Below are 22,394 nucleotides of genomic sequence, written 5' to 3'. Positions count from 1 at the left end.
CTAAGGTTAGCAGTGTTGTTAGTGTTAAAATCTAATTTTAAGAAGAGAAAATGTAGAAATAGACATGGTTTACGACTTTGGTTGCGTTAACTAGTGACGACCCTACACTTGGCCGCCTTGCCATTGAGCAAATTAAAATAGGGGATGCAAACTAATGTTTTTGCACCGCCCCTTTTTTACCAGCATGTTATCATAATCCATTAGATCATTTGTCAAGTTTCACTTATTTTTTTAGCTAGTTTGCATTTAAAAAATGCAATTTTATAAATGGTAAAATTGCATGATATGATTGCATTTTAGAACCTCGCTCCCCCTGTTGCCCCAAGATGAATGGTTTTGATTACTAACGTTTTAGGAAAACTCGTTACGCATGGCTCGGTGACCCGGGTGTGCAGGGTTTGCTCATTTTCTACCATTCCATTGATCCTAAAGAGAAATCTCCACCCACCCAGGGCACTGGGCCATGCAAAACAAACATTGCTTCAATACATTCTTCACACAGTTCAATATTTAGGCTATCCATATTACCGGAGTTTATATTCTTGCTATTTCTATGGCGGATTCGTGGTCGCAATTTAGACAATGCATTGGTATATAGCTCGCTAGCTTACTGAATTGATAACAGAGAGAACAAAGAATATAGCTATTTGATAATAGCAATATAATGTCCGACACTGTTTCACTAGAATTATCAAACGGCAAGAGTCAGACAATCGTCAACAGCTCGTATAGGCACGGTTTAGCTTAGACTCATCTCTTGACAGGTAGGCTGGCAGTCTTTTTCAGGAAAAATTATTTTCACCTGATTTAAGGCGCCAGTATGCATCAGTTCGGCTGGCCGAACCGAACCAGTGTGCTGCGTACTCCCTTCTCTTGAAAAACCAGAAAAAAGCGGCAATAGTACTGTTTGTCCATTTTGAGTGCCGTAGCCAGTATACACTTCCTCAAAATAGTCAGAGTTAATCTAAGATAACTCAAGAAATCTGTCATTAATTTTGACGTTTTTGTCTAAGACATTTTTCAACTAACTATGATGTTTGGTGCAGTATTTTTCACAATTTTTTTTTTGCATCAAAACGACTCATCTCTCATTGAATGTCAACAAATACTTTATTGAAGAATACCTATTTTTGACCACTCACAGAAGAAGGGGCGTAGACTTTGGCTCCGAACTAAAGCTTGCCTCCAGAAAAAATATTCTGTTCCCGAACAACCGACAAAAACCTAACTGAAGTCCAAAACGAACAAAAACGTTGTCATAAAATATGCACGAACTCTACCAAACTGTTTCGGCAAGGAAGCATGCGGACTCCTTTACAGTATGCCTGTCTTAACTAAAATGGTGCTCACAACTTTCATTAGCTGACTGTTAGCTTAGCATGCTAGCTAGTTACACTGACAGCTGTCTGTCAGTGCCCTATTTGTTATTTCTCTGCTACACGTGGAAATCACCACAACGTTCCCACCCCCAATTCCTGAATATGTATTAGCAGCCTGCGTCAGTCTTCGAAGTGGAACCTAAATGAGAAATTCCGCTCTAGGACAGGAATACTCGGGAATAGGTGCGGCAACTTCCTCTGAGGTGGGCCTTTAAATGGCCGCTAAACAGTTACATTTGAGGTAAGTGCGATGCTTGCAACGCAATCTCAGCTCATTACATTTACATTTAAGTCATTTAGCAGATGCTCTTATCCAGAGCGACTTACAGGAGCAATTAGGGTTAAGTGCCTTGCTCAAGGGCACATCGACAGATTTTTCACCTAGTCAGCTCGGGGATTAGAACCAGCGATCTTTCGGTTACTGGCACAACGCTCTTAACCACTAAGCTACCTGCCGCCATCGATCATTACAGGTAAACAGTTTGACAATCTGGAAAAGGGATAGTCAGTGTAGCAGAGGTTAGGAGTGGTTGTGGTGTGGGATTGTCTTCTGGTCTGAATGCCACTAACCTGTCCTGTTCTACAGGTTTACTAGTGTGGTGCTGGGACTGGTGAGCCTGAAGAATGTGGCCGTTTCCTTTGCCGAGACAGTGAAGAGCTCAGCGCCTATCTTCACTGTCATCATGTCTAGGCTGATCCTAGGGGAATACACAGGTAAAGCACACTGTAAAGACCCTGGCTCAGTTCCAATCCAGAAAAATCCTTCACCATGCCCATATACAGTGTTGTGAAAAAGTATTTGCCCCCTATCTGATTTTTAATTGGACCCATCTCATCCAAAAAGTTGCCAAAAAGCACCTGGATGATCATCAAGACTCTTGGAAGAATTTTCTATGGACAGATGAGTCAAAAGTATAACTTTTTGGACGACATGGTAACCATTATGCCTGCCGAAAACCAAACACTGCATTCCACAGTAAGAACCTTATAACAATGGTCAAGCATAGTGGTGGTAGTGTGATGGTTTGGAGATGCTTTGCTGCCTCAGGACCTGGACGACTTGCCTTAATAGAAGGAACCCTGAATTCTGCTCTGTTTAAGAGAATTCTACAGGAGAAAGTCAGGCCATTCGCCTGTGAGCTGAAGCTGAAGCGCAGCTTTGTAGCAAGACAATGATTCAAAACACAATCAAGTCTACATGAAAATGGTTAAAAAGCAACAAATGTGACATTTTGGAATAGCCTAGTCAAAGTCCAGACCAAATCCCAATTGGGATGTTGTGGCAGGGCTTGAAACAAGCAGTTCATGCTTGAAAACCCACAAATGTCGCAGAGTTAAAGCAGTTCTGCATGCAAGAGTGGGCCACAATTCCTCCACAGAAATGTGAGAGACTGATCAACAACTACAGGAAGCATTTGGTTGCAGTCATTGCAGCTAATGTTGGCACAACCAGTTATGAAGTGTAAGGGGACAGTTACTTTTTCACACAGGGGAATTGGGTGTTGCATAACTTTGTTAACTAAATACATAAGTAATTTTTTGTTGTTGTTATTTGTAAACTCAGGTTCCCTTGATATAATATTAGGTTTTGGGTGAAGATCTGATAATTCAGTATGAAAAATATGCAAAAATAGAGAAAATCAGAAAGGGGGCAAATAATTTTTCACAGCGCTGTATGCACTCTTCATTATGTTCTTTGGATTCTGTCTGTGTTTCATTCTGAAAACATTCCCCTCTCTAGTATTTCCTTAGGTGTTGTTTGGCTTCCTGGGTGGCTAAAATGCGGAGGCCGGGAAATAGTTGCCTATATTCTTTATGGGGGTACTTGTTTCCGAAAATCCTTTTACTGAAGGCATATCTATTATACGTAACGCCTTGTCCGTCCATCTGGATTGTACAGTGGCTTTTTTCCTTTTTTGTTGCCTTACAACCTGGAATTTAAATTGATTTTTGTTTGGATTTCATGTAATGGACATACACAAATTAGTTGAATTTGGTGAAGTGAAATGAAAAAAATAACTTGTTTCAAAAAAATTAAAAAACATAAATCACAGAAAAGTGGTGTGTGCATATGTATTCACCCCATCATCGGCAGGGACTGGGAAACTGGTCAGAATTGAAGGAATGATGAATGGCGCTAAATACAGGGAAATTCTTGAGGGAAACATGTTTCAGTCTTCCAGAGATTTGAGACTGGGAAGGAGGTTCACCTTCCAGCAGGACAATGACCCTAAGCATACTGCTAAAGCAACACTCGAGTGGTTTAAGGGGAAACATTTAAATGTCTTGGAATGGCCTAGTCAAAGCTCAGACCTCAATCCAATTGAGAATCTGTGGTATGACTTAGATTACTGTACACCAGCGGAACCCATCCAACTTGAAGGAGCTGGAGCAGTTTTGCCTTGAAGAATGGGCAAAAATCCCAGTGGCTAGATGTGCCAAGCTTATAGAGACATACCCCAAGAGACTTGAAGCTGTAATTGCGGCAAAAGGTGGCTCTTCAAAGTATTGACTTTGGGGGGGTGAATAGTTATGCACGCTCAAGTTCTGTTTTTTTGTCTTATTTCTTGTTTGTTCAACAAACAAAAAATATTTTGCATCTTCAAAGTGGTAGGCATGTTGTGTAAATCAAATTATACAAACCCCCAAACAATCAATTTGAATTCCAGGTTGTAAGGCAACAAAATAGGAAAAATGCCAAGGGGGGTGAATACTTTCTCAAGCCACTGTATAATGTGTGGATATGTGTATAGAAACCGTCTGAACCACAGTGGTAGGTACGCCCTAGTGACTAGCGCATCTTGCGCGCTGTCTACCACAGCCGAGTTATACACTATATATATACAAAAGTATGTGGACACCCCTTCAAGTTAGTGGATTCGGCTATTTCAGCCACACCCGTTGCTGACAGGTGTGTAAAATCAAGCACACAGCCATGCAATCTCCATAGACAAACATAGGCAGTAGAATGGCCCATACTGAAGAGCTCAGTGACTTTCAACGTGGCACCGTCATAGGATGCCACCTTTCCAACAAGTAAGTTCGTCGAATATCTGCCCTACTAGAGCTGCCCCGGTCAACTGTAAGTGCTGTTATTGTGAAGTGAAAACGTCTAGGAGCAACACCGGCTCAGCCGCGAAGTGGTAGGCCACACAAGCTTATAGAATGGGACCACCGAGTGCTGAAGCGCCTAGCGCGTAAAAATCGTCTGTCCTCGATTGCAACACTCACTACCGAGTTCCAAACTGCCTCTGGAGACAACGTCAGCACAATAACTGTTAGTCGGGAGCTTCATGAAATGGGTTTCTATGGCCGAGCAGCCGCACACAAGCCTAAGATCACCAACCCTTCACTATCTGACGGACGAATCTGGGTTCGGCAGATGCCAAGAGAACGCTACCTGCCCCAATGCATAGTGCCAACTGTAAAGTTTGGTGGGGGAGGAATAATGGTCTGGGGCTGTTTTTCATTGTTTCGGGCTAGGCCCCTTAGTTCCAGTGAACTTAACGCTACAGCATACAATGACATTCTAGATCAGGGGTGTCAAACTCATTTTAGCTCAGGGGCCACATGGAGGAAAATCTATTCCCAAGTGGGCCGGACCGGAAAAATCATGGTATATATAACTTAAAAACAACAACTTCAGATTGTTTTCTTTGTTTTAATACGATCAACATACAACATAAAGCTGGAGCCTGAGGACAGTGTGTCCAAAATAGTACAAGCACAACATCACTATTAATCATAAAACACCTGAAGTTTATTTGAAAATTCTAAAGAAAAAGAACACACAAACACAAAATGCCTCAGTGATTAACAGAACTGTTTCACAGATCACAGAACTATATCAGGGTGTCATTTCTCAGGCAGAAATGTAGATACAAATAATGAAATCCTGTTCCCCAAACAAGTGCAAGAACCACAGAGTCAAGAATAGGTTAAATATACAAATAAAATCAATTAAAAACAATAGCACATCAACATAAAAACATATAAACATAAAGCTGGAGCCTGAGGACAGTGTCCAAAAGCACAACATCACTATTAATCATAAAACACCTCAAGTTATTTGAAAGTTCTGAGGACAAAGAACACACAAACACACACAATGCCTCAGTGATTCACAGAAGTATATCACAGATCACAGAACTATATCAGGGTGTCATTTCTCAGGCAGAAATGTAGATAAAAATAATGAAATCCTGTTCCCCAAACAAGTGCAAGAACCACAGAGTCAAGAATAGGTTAAATATACAAATAAAATAAAATCAATTAAAAACAATAGCACATCAACATAAAAACATATAAACATAAATCTGAAAGCGTTGCTCAAACTCCCGTAACAGTCCCGTTATTTTATCTTTGAACCGCTTCATGTCTGCCACATGTTGGGTCGCGCACACATTTTTCAGACAGGGGAAGTGAGCTGCATCACCACCGGCAAGTTGCGTCTCCCACAATGACAGCTTCAACTTGAAAGAACGTATGCTGTCATAATACTGCGTGACAACTTTGTTGCACCCTTGCAGCTGTTTGTTCAAGTTATTCAGGTGCTCTGTAACATCCACCATAAATGCAAGGTCCTGCATCCATTCTGCGGAATGAAATTCTAACACTGGTTTGCCCTTTTCTTCCATGAACTGTTCAATATCTTCTCGTAAATCAAAGAAACGCCTCAGCACAGCACCTCGGCTTAACCATCTTACCTCAGTGTGGTATGGCAGGCCATAGATGTGGTCTTTCTCTCTGAGAAGGCTGTCAAACTGACGGTGATTCAGGCTTCTGGATCGGATGAAATTAACAGTTTGGATGACCACCTTCATGACGTTATCCATCTTTAATGACTTGCAACACAAAGCCTCCTGGTGCAAAATACAGTAAAAAGTCAAAAAATCACGTCCTCCATTTGCAGATTGCACTTTCTCTCTGAACTTTGTCACAACGCCTGCTTTTTACCCGATCATTGAGGGCGCACCATCTGTAGCCAGGCTGACAGCGCGGGACCAGTCCACTCCGACCCTGTCCAGCGCGCCGACGAGTGCGGTAAAAATATCAGCTGCTGTCGTTGTATCTGTCATCGGCACCAACTCCATGAACTCCTCGGTGACGTTTAATGTGTCATCAACTCCGCGGATGAAAATGGCCAGTTGTGCAACATCTGTAATGTCCGTGCTTTCATCAATTGCAACCGAAAACGCAATAAATGACTTTACTTTTTGCTTCAACTGGCTGTCCAAATCCACTGAAAGTTCGGAAATCCTGTCTGCAACTGTGTTTCTTGTCAGGCTGATATTTGCAAAAGCCTGCCGCTTTTCAGGGCACACAATCTCCGCTGCCTTCATCATGCATGTTTTTACAAATTCACCCTCACTTAATGGTTTTGAAGCCACTGCGATTTCATTAGCAATGAGGTAGCTAGCTTTCACTGCAGCGTCACTGATGTCTCGGCTGTGAGTAAACACAGACTGCTGTTTCTTCAGACCCGCCAACAGTTCATTCACCTTCTCTCATCTCCGCTGTCCTTGAAAGTTGTCATATTTGTCGGCATGAAGACTCACATAGTGGCGACGAAGGTTATATTCTTTCAGCACTGCAACATGCTCTGAACACACCAAACATACAGCTTTCCCATTCAATTCAGTGAATAAATAGGATGACCATTTTTCTTGGAACACTCTGCACTCTGCGTCCACTTTTCTCTTTTTTGACAGAGACATATTGGGGCAATGAGGGTGCCAAAGCACATAATGTTAAAAGTAGAAGCCGTAATAAATATCGCGGGCAAAACAAAGTAGCTCATTGGCTGCACGTGCTTGACCTACTTGCTCTGCCCCGGTATAAACAGTTTGCTTGCTTAACACAATTGCTATTGCGCCATCCAGTGGACGCAATTGGAACAGCAGTTTATTTTATTGAAAAATTGCAGCGCATTTTTATACTTTACAAAATTTATATATATATATATATATATATATATATATATATACACACACACACACACAGTGGGGAGAACAAGTATTTGATACACTGCCGATTTTGCAGGTTTTCCTACTTACAAAGCATGTAGAGGTCTGTAATTTTTATCATAGGTACACTTCAACTGTGAGAGACGGAATCTAAAACAAAAATCCAGAAAATCACATTGTATGATTTTTAAGTAATTAATTTGCATTTTATTGCATGACATAAGTATTTGATCACCTACCAACCAGTAAGAATTCCGGCTCTCACAGACCTGTTAGTTTTTCTTTAAGAAGCCCTCCTGTTCTCCACTCATTACCTGTATTAACTGCACCTGTTTGAACTTGTTACCTGTATAAAAGACACCTGTCCACACACTCAATCAAACAGACTCCAACCTCTCCACAATGGCCAAGACCAGAGAGCTGTGTAAGGACATCAGGGATAAAATTGTAGACCTGCACAAGGCTGGGATGGGCTACAGGACAATAGGCAAGCAGCTTGGTGAGAAGGCAACAACTGTTGGCGCAATTATTAGAAAATGGAAGAAGTTCAAGATGACGGTCAATCACCCTCAGTCTGGGGCTCCATGCAAGATCTCACCTCGTGGGGCATCAATGATCATGAGGAAGGTGAGGGATCAGCCCAGAACTACACGGCAGGACCTGGTCAATGACCTGAAGAGAGCTGGGACCACAGTCTCAAAGAAAACCATTAGTAACACACTACGCCGTCATGGATTAAAATCCTGCAGCGCACGCAAGGTCCCCCTGCTCAAGCCAGCGCATCTCCAGGCCCGTCTGAAGTTTGCCAATGATCATCTGGATGATCCAGAGGAGGAATGGGAGAATGTCAGGTGGTCTGATGAGACAAAAATAGAGCTTTTGGTCTAAACTCCACTCGCTGTGTTTGGAGGAAGAAGAAGGATGAGTACAACCCCAAGAACACCATCCCAACCGTGAAGCATGGAGGTGGAAACATCATTCTTTGGATATGCTTTTCTGTAAAGGGGACAGGACGACTGCACCGTATTGAGGGGAGGATGGATGGGGCCATGTATCGCGAGATCTTGGCCAACAATCTCCTTCCCTCAGTAAGAGCATTGAAGATGGGTCGTGGCTGGGTCTTCCAGCATGACAACGACCCGAAACACACAGCCAGGGCAACTAAGGAGTGGCTCCGTAAGAAGCATCTCAAGGTCCTGGAGTGGCCTAGCCAGTCTCCAGACCTGAACCCAATAGAAAATCTTTGGAGGGAGCTGAAAGTCCGTATTGCCCAGCGACAGCCCCGAAACCTGAAGGATCTGGAGAAGGTCTGTATGGAGGAGTGGGCCAAAATCCCTGCTGCAGTGTGTGCAAACCTGGTCAAGACCTACAGGAAAAGTATGATCTCTGTAATTGCAAACAAAGGTTTCTGTACCAAATATTAAGTTCTGCTTTTCTGATGTATCAAATACTTATGTCATGCAATAAAATGCAAATTAATTACTTAAAAATCATACAATGTGATTTTCTGGATTTTTGTTTTAGATTCCGTCTCTCACAGTTGAAGTGTACCTATGATAAAAATTACAGACCTCTACATACTTTGTAAGCAGGAAAACCTGCAAAATCGGCAGTGTATCAAATACTTGTTCTCCCCACTGTATATATATTTTTTTAATCATCTCGCGGGCCGGATTAAACCCGTTTGCGGGCCTGATCCGGCCCGCGGGCAGGACGTTTGACACCCCTGTTCTAGATGATTCTGTGCTTCCAACTTTCAAATCAAATCAAATCAAATGTTATTGGTCACATGCACTGAATACAACAGGTGCAGACATTACAGTGAAATGCTTACTTACAGTCCTTAACCAACAGTGCATTTATTTTAAACAACAAAAAAAAAGTTAAAATAAAACAACAACAAAAAAAAGTGTTGAGGAAAAAAAAGAGCAGAAGTAAAATAAAGTGACAGTAGGGAGGCTATATATACAGGGGGGTACCGTTGCAGAGTCAATGTGCGGGGGCACCGGCTAGTTTAGGTAATATGTACATGTGGGTAGAGTTAAAGTGACTATGCATAAATAATTAACAGAGTAGCAGCAGTGGCAACAGTTTGGGGAAGGCCCTTTCCTGTTTCAGCATGACAAAGCCCCCTGTGCACAAAGCGAGGTCCATACAGAAAGGGTTTGTCGAGATCGGTGTGGAAGAACTTGACTGGCCTGCACAGAGCCCTGACCTCAACCCCATCGAACACCTTTGGGATGAATTGGAGCCAGGCCTAATTGCCCAACATCAGTGCCCAACCTCACTAATGCTCTTGTGGCTGAATGGAAGCAAGTCCCCGCAGCAATGTTCCAACATCTAGTGGAGCCTTCCCAGAAGAGTGGAGGCTGTTATAGCAGCAAAGGGGGGGCCAACTCCATATTAATGCCCATGGTTTTGGAATGAGATGTTTGACGAGCAGGTGTCCACATACTCTTGGCCATGTAGTGTATATCCACACCTACAGTGAGCTCCGAAAGTCTTGGGACAGTGACCGATTTTTGTTTGTTTTTGCTCTGTACTCCAGCACTTTGGATTTGAAATGATACAATGAATATGAGGTTAAAGTGTAGACTGTCAGCTTTAATTTAATTTTCATCCATATCGGGTGAACCGTTTTAGAAATTACAGCACTTTTTGTACATTCTGTATTCCCCCCATTTTTAGGGCACCAAAAGTATTGTGACAAATTCACTTACGCGTATTAAAGGAGTAAAAATAAAAGTATTTGGTCCCATATTCATAGCAGGCGATGACTACATCAAGCTTGTAACTCTACACATTTGTTGGATGTATTTGCTGTTTGTTTTGGTTGTGTTTCAGATTATTTTGTGCTCAATAGAAATTAATGGTAAATATTGTTTTGTATCATTTTGGAGTCACTTTTATTGTAAATAAGAATAGAATATGTTTCTAAACACTTCTACATTAATGTGGATGTTACCATGATTAAATATAATCCTGAATTAATCGTGAATAATGAGTGAGAAAGTTAGACGCACAAACATCATACCCCCAAGACATGCTAACCTCTCACCATTACAATAACAGGGGATGTTAGCATTTTTCGGGGGTATGATATTTGTGCATCTAATTTTCTCACTTGTCATTATTCACGATTAATTCAGGATGATCCGTAATCATGGTAGCATCCACATTAATCTAGAAGTGTTTGTAAGTGAATTTGTCCCAATACCTTTGGGGGGACTATGTACAAAAAGTGCTGTTATTTCTAAATGGTTCACCTGATCTGGATGAAAATGCCCCTTTAACCTCATAATCATCGTATCATTTCAATTCCAAAGTGCTGGAGTACAGAGCCAAAACAACAAAATGTGTTACTCTCCCAATACTTTAGGGTTAAGTGTTGTGCAGATAGCTGACGTGTGTGTGTTTGTGTGTACACTACTGTAGGGATGTGGGTGAACCTGTCCCTATTTCCTGTCATGGCTGGCCTGGCCCTCTGCACTGCAACAGAGATCAGTTTTAACATGCTGGGCTTCTCCGCAGCCCTCTCCACCAACATCATGGACTGGTACTCGCACACAGTAACACAATAGTACCCGTATTTATGACGTTTCTCACATTTCACAGCTTTGTCTTTTCAGGGCAATGTGACACCACCACACATTCTCATGGTTCTCTTCATATTCCCTCTATCAGTTTACAGAATGTTTTTTCAAAGAAGCTACTAAGTGGAGACACCTACAAATTCAGGTAAGTTGTTTTTAGTACTTCCTATTTTGTAATATACAGAACTAAATTAATTTATTACGCCCAGTTTTATATCCTGTACTGGATACTAATTCCTGTTATATCATAGGAATACAAAAAAACACAATACATCACAAAGTGTATTGTTAACAGATGTGTAAAGAATTTGAGGAATTTGATGTTGAACTGTTGACTGTAGATTATAGGATGTGAAGTAGTTACCGGTATCTGTACTGAATAAAATACTTGTTCCCGTGTCCTGTTTAGCCCTCCAGAACTGCAGTTCTACACCAGTGCAGCTGCAGTCATTATGCTTATACCTGCCTGGGTCTTCCTAATGGTCAGTCACGTATATTACTGTACTATTGAATGTATTACATTTTGGTATTCCACATTTATGATTGACAGTTAATGGGTGCTCTGAACATTCTGTTTAACATTTGTTACAGTAACTGAAAATGAATGTCTATATTTCTTAGTATATTGTATTAGCAAAATAACTAATATGATGATAATAGTGCATAAATGTCATCCCTTCTATATTAGAAAAGTATATGTGTCCAGCAGGCTGACGTCATGGTAATTGGAGTGCACCCTGCACACAGTGCTCTGGTGTAACGACAGTAGGCCGCTATTGTTGACAAGAAGTTCCCAGACTGTGGCCTAATAATTGAGCTTCATGACCTGGAGTATATTGTGTAGCCTAGTGTGTACCGGTCTCCATTTGTTTTGAATACAGTACTGTGTTGTGCAGTTAAAGATACTGATAGCAGATACAAATGATAGAAAATACTATTACCATCATAATGACTATAGCCTAATACCTGTTTACGTTGAAAAATGCTGTTTACGTTTTAAGTTGGTTAACAATGAAAGTGCCAAGTTAGCAACTTGATCTGGTATTTGGTTTGAGGCTGTTACAGTTTGAAGGTGTTATCCCATGCTCCTTTGTGCCTCCAGGACCTTCCAGTGATTGGGAAGAGTGGGCGTTCGTTCAGCTGGAGTCAAGACATTGTTCTGCTGCTGCTGTTTGATGGGGTCCTGTTCCACCTGCAGAGTGTCACCGCCTACGCCCTCATGGGGCGCATTTCTCCCGTCACCTTCAGGTAGGAGTTTGACACACTCAGGCAGGGGGGCATTTCAATTCAGTTAACCATAATTCCCATCATTTTTTATTTATTTTTTACCTCCGTGCAGATGAAGGAAAGTAGATAAGGATAGAGAGCCACTTGAAACTATTGAGATGCCCCCCACTCCCAGTCACTTTCAGGTGGAAAACACTAAGCACTATTATCCTTGACAGTCATCACATTTAGACAGGCAGTCTGTCAGACAGATGGACAGTAGTCACATAAAAAAAAAAATTGTGGAGCAGTGTCTAACACCCTCCCCTTGCCTCCACAGTGTTGCCAGCACAGTGAAGCACGCCCTGTCTATCTGGCTGAGCATCATTGTGTTCAGTAACCACATCACGGTGCTCAGCGCTGCCGGCACGGCCCTGGTATTTGTAGGCGTGCTGCTGTACAACAAGGCCAAGCAGTTTCAGAGAGACACCTTACAGGCCATGGCCCACGCCCAGGCTCAGGACCAACACAACAAACCACTACTGCAGGACCACGAGCTCAAAGCATCGGACCGATAGACTCCCCAGAAGACCAAGGAGGGAGAGACCAAGGAGGTCTGTTCTTCTTAACTTTGATCATGTAGAACCTGATATGCAGACTATTTGACTAGACCATGTTTTTACTCGCACCAGCATTATGACAAATCGGGAAGTCAACGGTCATCATAGCACAGTGGAAGGATCTGTCGCTCAAGTGGGGTTTCTCTCAGTGGGAATTGTCCATTTGAGAGGCTGGTTTCATTCAGCCTCACCTTGATTCACTCTCTGATGATACCTTTGTGAACTTGCGGTCTGAACGCGGACCAGTGTTTGACTCTGGTCTGGTGTGTTTAAACGTCACTTCACCGTTCACTTTTACACTGTCAATTCCTTTTGTTGTTCCATTCCCTCACCTGAAATATTTAATATGGTTTCGAAACACGAGCAAACTCAGGATTTCTCTCAATGTTCATTGGTGGAAGTGGTTCAATGCAAGTAAAAAAAAATCTGCATACTTGCCTTTATGATTATTATAATTTTTTAAATGTTTTATTGAGTCTTACATTTTTCGGTTATGGGCACACATTCTCGTTGACAAAACAGCTTTATTCTCCTGATCATTGGCGAAGGTCCATGAACATGTAGAACAGTCAAGGCATTCATTCATTCCAATAGGGCATTAGCTCAGCTGTATACCAATTGATCACAAGTGTAAAGCAAATATTTGAGGCATTAGCCTGACCACAAAGGTGTGTCTTACCCTCGGGGGAGATGAGGTAGAGAGGGTAACGCTTATTTGTTTTCCCAAAGCTCACCTTTGACACTGAACTTCTCACAGCAATGTGAAATATTTGAAAACCTTGAGTGCAGTCTGCAGAGGTCGTATCATCATCTGCAGGTCTTAGAAATTCACCTAGCAACCATTTTTATTTTTGCAAAGCTTTCTTTAGGTTACTATTGTGTTGGTTCTTCATTTTCTTGTTGTTCTTGAACAGAACCTAAAAAGGTTCTTTCAGTTTCAACATAGCTAGGTGTTGAGAGATTGATTTGGGCTTATGTGGCATTGTGTAGCTTTCTGCATCCGTCTTACTTTCTGTGCCACATTTAACCTTATTTGCTAAGAGTCAGTTGAATAAGGGAGACTTGATGTACTTTATTTCAAGTGCTTAGCATATTGTTAATGAAACTGTTATGTCTTGAATACATTCCTTTGTTGTCTTTGCATTCTTGTTCAACAATGAATGTATTTTTAGTAATTCTGGTTGTGAAACGCCCCAAGGTATCTCAACCATTTTAACCATATCCTCTCAGCCATTTCTGTATATTACCATTTTGGTGATGTAATCTAATATTTGCATTAAACAAGCTAAGTTAAATAGATTCTGTTGTGGAATCTCCAAAGACTGATTTACTCAATGCTGCCTGACAATAGAGAGCGAGAACAAGCGATCAGACTGTGGGTGTACAACTATTGTCCTCTAGGCCTGTATTCTATGCTGTTTTTTTGTCCTTGCCTTTTAACTTGGGACTGGATTATATCTGCATAACCAGGTGTGACTTCCTTGGCCAATCAATGACACTTTGAGGAATTAAGCACCAGGGAGAAACAAAAACCAGAAGGAATTTGGCCCCAAGGACGGCCATCACTAGTTACCACCGCCACAAAGTAATAAACCCCGCCTATTTCTACAATGTATCTTATAAAAAAAATATTTTTAACCTTATGCCTAAACCGAACCTTAAACTAAGACCAAAAAGCTTATTTTAGTTTTTGTAAATTTTTACGATATAACCCATTTTGACTTTGTGGCTGTGCTATCTAGTGGAAACCCCCAAGGACTGGAGTTGTGCACCCCTGAAGCAGACCAAGGCTGGAATTCAATTTTTTTCTGCACTGGCCTCTCAGAAGTGTGTTTTGATTTGACATCAATGTATCCCGGATGGAAGGAGTTGCCACTTCAATTAAAAACTGTCAGTCCTATGGATTGAAAGAGCTAGCAACAACAATTGACCTGATTCAACTCATTTTTATTTTTTTATACTGTCCCCCCCGTGGGAATCGAACCCACAACCCTGGCGTTGCAAACGCCATGCTCTACCAACTGAGCTACATCCCTGCCGGCCATTCCCTCCCCTACCCTGGACGACGCTGGGCCAATTGTGCGCCGCCCCATGGGTCTCCCGGTCACGGCCGGCTACGACAGAGCCTGGATTCGAACCAGGATCTCTAGTGGAACAGCTAGCACTGCAACTGTGCCACTCGAGCTTTGGCTTAGTAAAACTGGATGTCATTTTTGTTCTTTGTCTATAGTAAAAGTGTGGTCAGTACGATAGGCTAAAGTGAAACTATATAAAACTGACTACATTTTGTAAGGGGAAGCTGACATAAAAAGGAAATGTCTGTTTGCTTGAGTGAATAGTACTGGCATTGCCTTGGTTTTGTTATGGTGTGGTACTCTGTGGTGCTTTTCTCAGACTACAAGTTCAACCAAGGAAAGTTTGAATTTGCCAAGACTGCACTGTTGGTACTTCCCGTTATGGCCATGTCTAAACTTTTGACTCATCGGAAATCTTTTTAAAAATCTTATCTAAGCAGGAAGTCACCCTGCTGTGTATGACAGTGTCATTGCTGAGTCTGTGTTTAAACAACACAATATTTGTAAAGGTTCTCACATGCCATTGGATGACAATGTTCATACATGACTAATGTAGACTAATAATTTGTGTGCATTTGACTAGAATGCCATATTGTGTTCCCTGACTATTGCAATCAATCAATCAATGTTTATAGTTCGTTGTAAATTATTTCTGACTCTTGAAGACTGACTTTGTTCAATCTTTGAATTATTTTACTAGTGCTACTCTATTTGCACATTTCTACCAGAATGTGCTTTTCAGTGATGGTACAGTGTTGATAAGACTACTGTGATTTAAGGTATTTTTTGTCAACTTCAAAATGTTTAACCAGTGGGGTATATGAAAGACTACATCATGTCTACTGCTTTGGAAAATTCTCACCAAGAGACGCTTTCCTCCTATTCTCTGAGAATTTTATCAGAATCTGCTTTTTGGGATGTATCTTGTAAGTGAAGTATTATTTTAAAAGAGAGGCCTCTGTCAAAAAAAGAAACTTCTGGACTGATATTTGATGTTGATGCATTCACCTCAATTATTTTGTTGGTTGCCATATGAACTTGATATACTACTTACCACTGTGATTTATCTCCCACTTCTCATTGTAATTTATGCATCTAGCAATATGTCACAATTCACGTTAATTTGCCTCTCAATCTGTTTGTAACAGAAAATGGAAGGTAAAATGATTGTGTAGGATTAAAGGATGATAATATAACTGAATAGGCCTAGTGCTAAGACCTATAACTGAAAAGGGTGTTCCATTTGAAATTGTAAATGAGGATCATAATTGTATATTTTGGGTGCCTAATTGTATATTGTGGGGAGCTGGTTATGTGAAACAATAAGGTTTAATCGATTTAATAATAGATCATGTACAGTATAAACCGGATTAATAAAAGTGATTTTCTTGTGTATACCAGGTCTGGAAATGTTTGTTCGCTGGTATCCGTAGTTTTGCACATAAACCGTTGCAACTCCTGCCCAGGTGATAGCAGTAAGGTGTTCACTATTTTCAATGCAGCGAATAAGTATTAACCGGAAGTAATTTTATGACCCCCAGAAGTCGACGAATCTTCCGGTGTTCCAAAATTGCGCGGAGCATATTTAAGGTTTGTTAAATCACTTAAGTTGTAATGCGAATCATTCGAAAGCTTTTATCTAACACGCTTCGGGTATATTTAAAAGAGACGAAGTTCAATCAAAATGTGTCCCTTAAACTCTAAACGTATCACCGGAACGTTCATTTCTCGCCAATGTTAGCGTCCGTGAGCTAGGTAGCTAACTTATTGGCAAATGTTAGCATCTGACTAGCTAGTTACAAGAAGCATGCACATATGCTGCTAGCTAGGTAACGGTGTATACCTACCGATGTTAACTAAAGACAGCCAGTTAGCATATTCGTTTACATCACAGGTAATTTTGCTTGCTGTTTATCTTAAGCTTACGCTAACTGCAAACGAATTGACCTTACATAACGTTTAGAGTTGGTGTATTTATGATAACAGGACTAACATTAGTTAAGTAAACATACTAGCTAGGCAGTAACATTTAATATATTCAGAGTTTACAGTTACCTACCGTTACAGTGGCAGATTTCACGCAACGTGTGTTTGTAGATTTCTCGATTTGACTTGGACTTATGACTTCTCTTTCCCCCACCTTTATCACCCCGACGTTTTCCTTACATCATTTTTGGATTGGTGTTTTGTGTTTATTTTTTACCAGTGAAAGTGTGACGTTACTGCTATGGATAAGATACGAGGCGCTACTCAGGTAACAACAAATTATAGGCTGCAAACTTGACCCTCTTCTCCCCTACAACCCCTATACGATAAACCTTTTTTATCCTGGGCAAAACCCGTCTGTACTATTATTACCCATCAGATTCATATTCGTACAACCCTCTTGTCCTGAACTGCGAAATAGTGTGTATGTACACATTTGCTCAAATCATGAAACGCATGCGTTGAACTGTAGAGGTACTGTCCAAAGTCATCCTGCAGGCCTACATCCCATAGCTACTGAACAGAAACGAAATCATTGAACATGAATACCACAGTTGCCACTAACATGATATCTCACAGTGCACAATACACTTGCATTAAATCCCTCTGTGTTGGTGGTCTCTGTGTAGAAGGCGGTGGCGAGCGGGTGCTGATGGGGGACGAAAAGGACACCTGGAAAGTGAAAACACTCGACGAAATTCTCCAAGAGAAGAAACGCAGACGGGAGCTGGAAGAGAGGACCGAGCCCAAACGCCAAAAAAATGTAAACAGAAGAGAAATACTGTGGTGCCCAAAACTGACCACTAGCCCCTATACCCTAGTACAGTGTTAAACAACTCCAGTCCTCGAGTACCCCCCCCAACAGCACACCTTTTTGTTGTAGCCCTGGACAAACTCACCTGATTCAACTCATTGAGGACTTGATGATTAGTTGACAAGTTGAATCAGGTGTGCTTGTCTGGGGCTACAACAAAAATGTGCACTGTAGGGGGTACTCGAGGACGGGAGTTGGGGAAACACTGCCCTAGTACCAACTATACACATGGGGAGATCTGAGAAGAGATTGGGATAAGGAATGTGGAAATGGCTCAACCTTGCCCCCTGATAAACTAGGTGAAATGTTGGCCATATTGCTTAGACATATCCGATCAGATCTCCACCTGACTATGGGCTAAGGCAGGACTGCCCAACCCTGTTCCTGGAGAGCTACTGTCCTGTAGGTTTTTGCTCCAACCCTAATCTAGCACACCTGATTCTAATAATTAGCTGGTTGATAAGATGAATCAGGTTAGTAACACCTGGGGTTGGAGCGAAAACCTACAGGAGGGTAGCTCGCCAGGAATAGGGTTGGGCAACCCTGGGCTAAGGGTTGATTTAGGACACATTGTTTCTCTCCCCCATCAGAGGATGCCGTTTCCCGCTTTGACTAAATGTATCGCACATACTAGAGCTCTCCTTGTACTACTGTCTCAAACTTTATCATAATCTTACCTTATGTGCAATCAATCATTGTTATGTTTACCGTACCGTGTATACTTTTTTTTAGAACGTTTATTTTTTGGAGGGGGATCTAAAATGCCCCCGCTTTCCCATGTTTTGTCTAGTGCGTTCCGTGCCCTGTTCCACAGACGGATGATCGGGAAGCCAAACGAAACACTCCGGAGGAAGGAGAACTACGGGATAAAAAAATGGAAATAACAATCCGGAATTCCCCGTACATACGGGAAGACTCCACAGAGGACAGGTAAAGGGGAAACGGAAAAAGAGCCGTGGGAATTGGGGTCACGTTCAGGAGGGCCAGATACTGGAGAAAACGTCTTTAAAAACTGAACTTATCCCTTTGAATACATTTTCTCCCATTTTTGTCCTAACTGAACGCGACCCTGCTATGCACAGGGGCAGCCTGTTTGTTGAGTCGTTGGCACTAGACAGTCTTCCCAATTCCAGGGGAGAAGAGGATGAATCGCTGGCAATAAAGCCTCCCCAGCAAATGGCCAGGAAAGACAGATCTCACCAAAGAAAGGAGGAGAAGAGAAAGGACAAGAGACGCCGTCGCAGTCACTCTGCTGAAGGAGGTACATTGCCATCCTGGGATGTGTATTGCTCATAGAGAATTATAAATGCCTCTAATGGCTAAAAGGCCATTTTAGCATGGTCAGTGCCATTGAGGGCTTCCACCATGCTTCAGCCATTTTAAAGTAGTCGATGTAGTCAACTGGGTGGGGATTCCTATGGGTTGTAGCCTCAATGGCGCTGCCCATGCTGTGGGGCTGTCCCCAGCAAAAAAAATTCTTGGTCGACCGAGAGTAGTCTTTTCTTTCTACCAATCGATTGGTCTAAATTTTTAGCCATGTTGTTTTCCATATATAGATACATCCCATGTGTTTTGATAAAATCAACTATACAGTGCATTCGGAAAGTATTCAGACCCCTTCACTTTTTCCACATTTTGTTACATTACAGCCTTATTCTAAAATGTCCCTCATCAATCTACCCACAATACCCCATAATGACAAAGCCAAAACAGGTTTTTAGAAATGTTTGCAAATGTATTAAAAACAGAAATACCGTATTTAGATAAGTATTCAGAGCCGATGGTCACTCTGACAGAGCTTCTGAGTTCCTCTGTGGAGATGGGAGAACCTTACAGAAGGACAACCATCTCTGCAGCACTCCACCAATCAGGCCTTTATGGTAGAGTGGCCAGACGGAAGCCACTCCTCAGTAAAAGGCACATGCAGCCCGCTTGGAGTTTTCCAAAAGGCACCTAAAGGACTCTCAGACCATTCTGCAAGATTCTGTGGTCTGATGAAACCAAGATTGAACTCTTTGGCCTGAATGCCAAGCGTCACGTCTGGAGGAAACCTGGCCCCATCCCTACGTTGAAGCGTGGTGGCAGCATCATGCTGTGGGGATGTTTTTCAGCAGCAGGGACTGGGAGACTAGTCAGGATCGAGGAAAAGATGAACAGAGCAAACTACAGAGAGATCCTTGATGAAAACCTTCTCCAGAGCGTTCAGGACCTCATCCTGGGGCGACGGTTCACCTTCCAACAGGACAACGACCCTAAGCTGCCAAAGGTGCTTCAACAAAGTACTGAGTAAAGAATATGAATACTTATGTAAATGGAAGCTTAATTAAATAGTACCCGCAAAACACCAGTCTCAACGTCAACAGTGAAGAGGTGACTCCGGGATGCTGATCTAGGCAGAGTTGCAAAGAAAAAGTCCAGTGTCTGTGTTCTTTTTCCCATCTTAATCTTTTATTTTTATTGGCCAGTCTGATATGGCTTTTTCTTTGCAACTCTGCCTAGGTCAGCATCCCGGAGTCGCCTCTTCACTGTTGACGTTGAGACTGGTATTTTGCGGATACTATTTAATGAGGCTGCCAGTTGAGGACCTGTGAGGCGTCTGTTTCTCAAACTAGACCCTCTAATGTATTTGTCCTCTTGCTCAGTTGTGCACCGGGGCCTCCCACTCCTCTTTCTATTCTGGTTAGAGCCAGTTTGCGCTGTTCTATGAAGGGAGTAGTACACAGCGTTGTACGAGATCTTCAGTTTCTTGGCAATTTCTCGCATGGAATAGCCTTCAATTCTCAGAACAAGAATAGACTGACGAGTTTCAGAAGAAAATTATTTGTTTCTGGACATTTTGATCCTGTAATCGAACCCACAATTGCTGATGCTCCAGATACTCAACTAGTCTCAAGAAGGCCAGTTTTATTGCTTCTTTAATCAGTACAACAGTTTTCAGCTGTGCTAACATAATTGCAAAAGGTTTTTCTAATGATCTGTTAGCCTTTTAAAATGATAAACTTGGATTAGCAAACACAACGTGCCATTGGAACACGGAACTGATGGTTGCTGATAATGGGCCTCTGTACGCCTATGTAGATATTCCATTAAAAGTCAGACGTTGCCAGCTACAATAGCCATTTACAACAATAACAATGTCTACACTGTATTTCTGATCAATTTGATGTTATTTTAATGGACAAAAAAAATGCTTTTTTTTTTCAAAAACAAGGACATTTCTAAGTGACCCCAAACTTTTGAACGCTAGTGTACATTTTTTCCCTCATCAATCTACACACAATACCTCATAATAACAAAGTGAAAACAGGTTTTTAGAAATGTTTGCAAATGTATTAAAGATTTTAAAAAACTCATCACATTTACATAAGTATTCAGACCCTTTACTCAGTACTTTGTTGAAGCACCTTTGGCAGCGATTACAGCCTCGTGTCTTCTTGGGACATGTCTCATCCCTACGGTGAAGCATGGTGGTGGCAGCGTCATGCTGTTGGGATGTTTTTCAGGGACTGGGAGACTAGTCAGGATCGAGGGAAAGATGAACAGCAAAGTACAGAGAGATCCTTGATGAAAACCTGCTCCAAAGCGCTCAGGCGAAGGTTCACCTTCCAACAGAACAGCGACCCTAAGCACACAGCCAAGACAACTCAGGAGTGGCTTCGGGACATGTCTCTGAATGTCCTTGAGTGGCCCAGCCAGAGCCTGGACTTGAACCCGATCTAACATCTCTGGAGAGACCTGAAAATAGCTGTGCAGCGCCGCTCCCCATCCAACCTGACACAGCTTGAGAGGATCTGCAGAGAAGAATGGGAGAAACTCCTCAAATACAGGTGTGCCAAGCTTGTAGCGTCATGCACAAGAAGACTTGAGGCTGTAATCACTGTCAAAGGTGCTTCAACAAAAGTACTGAGTAAAGGGTCTGAATACTTATGTAAATATGAGTTTTTTAAAATCTTAAACACATTTGCAAAAATGTCTAAACTGTTTTTGCTTTGTCATTATGGCGTATTGTGTGTAGATGGATGAGGGGAAAAAAAACAATTTTTATCAATTTTAGAATAAGGCTGTAACATAACAAAATGTGGAAAAAGTCAAAGGGTCTGAATACTTTCCGAATGCACTGTATGTAAAAATAGCTTACATAAAGCCAGCAAATAAAAACATTGCAGCCTGCAGGTAGAAAGTATCCTAATACTAATACTGCAACAAACTTAAAACATTGTATCAACTATCAACCGAAGCTAGCACTACCAAACTTGCAACATTCTATAAAATATTCTGGGCCCTCAGAGTTTCATGCGCCAGTGAGCTCGGGACAGACACAGCTGTAGGTTATATGTGCAAGTGATGAGAAGTAATCAGGTATTTCATGTTTCCATTGGATCAGATCATTACATGTTTCCCTTTCATGCCGAGTGGTTATTGAAAGGGAGAGCGCTATTGTCATTCTCAATGGATTCTAAAAACAGACATTGTTTACTTGCTGTTTGAGGTGAAGTAAAAATTATACTGAACAAAAATATGAACACAACATGCAACAATTTCAAAGATTTTACTGTGTTACAGTTAATATGAGGAAATCAGTCAATTTAAATAAATACATTAGGCCCTAGTCTATGGATTTCAAATGACTGGGAATACAGATATGCATCTGTTGGTCACATACACTATATATACAAAAGTATGTGGACACTCCTTCAAATGAGTGGATTTGGCTATTTCAGCCACACCTATTGCACACAGCCATGCAATCTCCAT

General features: G+C 41.7%; 2 protein-coding genes across 10 annotated transcripts in view; both read left to right on the top strand.

The window, feature by feature from the left end:
* LOC311148208 (solute carrier family 35 member E2A-like) overlaps positions 1–14,063 on the top strand; it is a 33,729-nt gene extending 19,666 nt beyond the window's left edge. Inside the window, exons 4-9 of the mRNA XM_084185089.1 lie at positions 1,966–2,093; positions 10,781–10,901; positions 11,030–11,083; positions 11,348–11,420; positions 12,041–12,186; positions 12,485–14,063. Coding sequence (XP_084041215.1) covers positions 1,966–2,093; positions 10,781–10,901; positions 11,030–11,083; positions 11,348–11,420; positions 12,041–12,186; positions 12,485–12,722 — 760 coding nt within the window. The 3' untranslated portion in view covers positions 12,723–14,063. The remainder of the gene's footprint in view (positions 1–1,965; positions 2,094–10,780; positions 10,902–11,029; positions 11,084–11,347; positions 11,421–12,040; positions 12,187–12,484) is intronic.
* A 2,311-nt stretch (positions 14,064–16,374) lies between these two features.
* Positions 16,375–22,394, top strand: part of LOC311147661 (cyclin-dependent kinase 11B-like) — a 32,403-nt gene continuing 26,383 nt past the window's right edge. Inside the window, exons 1-5 of one of the 9 annotated variants that reach the window (XM_084184403.1) lie at positions 16,375–16,429; positions 17,046–17,093; positions 17,455–17,588; positions 18,430–18,569; positions 18,722–18,900. In XM_084184403.1, the coding sequence (XP_084040529.1) occupies positions 17,478–17,588; positions 18,430–18,569; positions 18,722–18,900 (430 nt within the window). In that variant the 5' untranslated portion in view covers positions 16,375–16,429; positions 17,046–17,093; positions 17,455–17,477. Of the gene's footprint in view, positions 16,430–17,042; positions 17,094–17,454; positions 17,589–18,429; positions 18,570–18,721; positions 18,901–22,394 lie in introns of those variants that run through there. The other 8 variants (XM_084184400.1, XM_084184408.1, XM_084184405.1 and 5 more) reach the window with 8 other exon arrangements.

Source organism: Coregonus lavaretus (genome assembly GCF_964263955.1).
Source record: "Coregonus lavaretus genome assembly, chromosome: 20".
In the NCBI taxonomy this organism is placed as follows: Eukaryota; Metazoa; Chordata; class Actinopteri; order Salmoniformes; family Salmonidae; genus Coregonus; species Coregonus lavaretus.
This window is presented reverse-complemented; position numbering and strand designations above follow the sequence as displayed.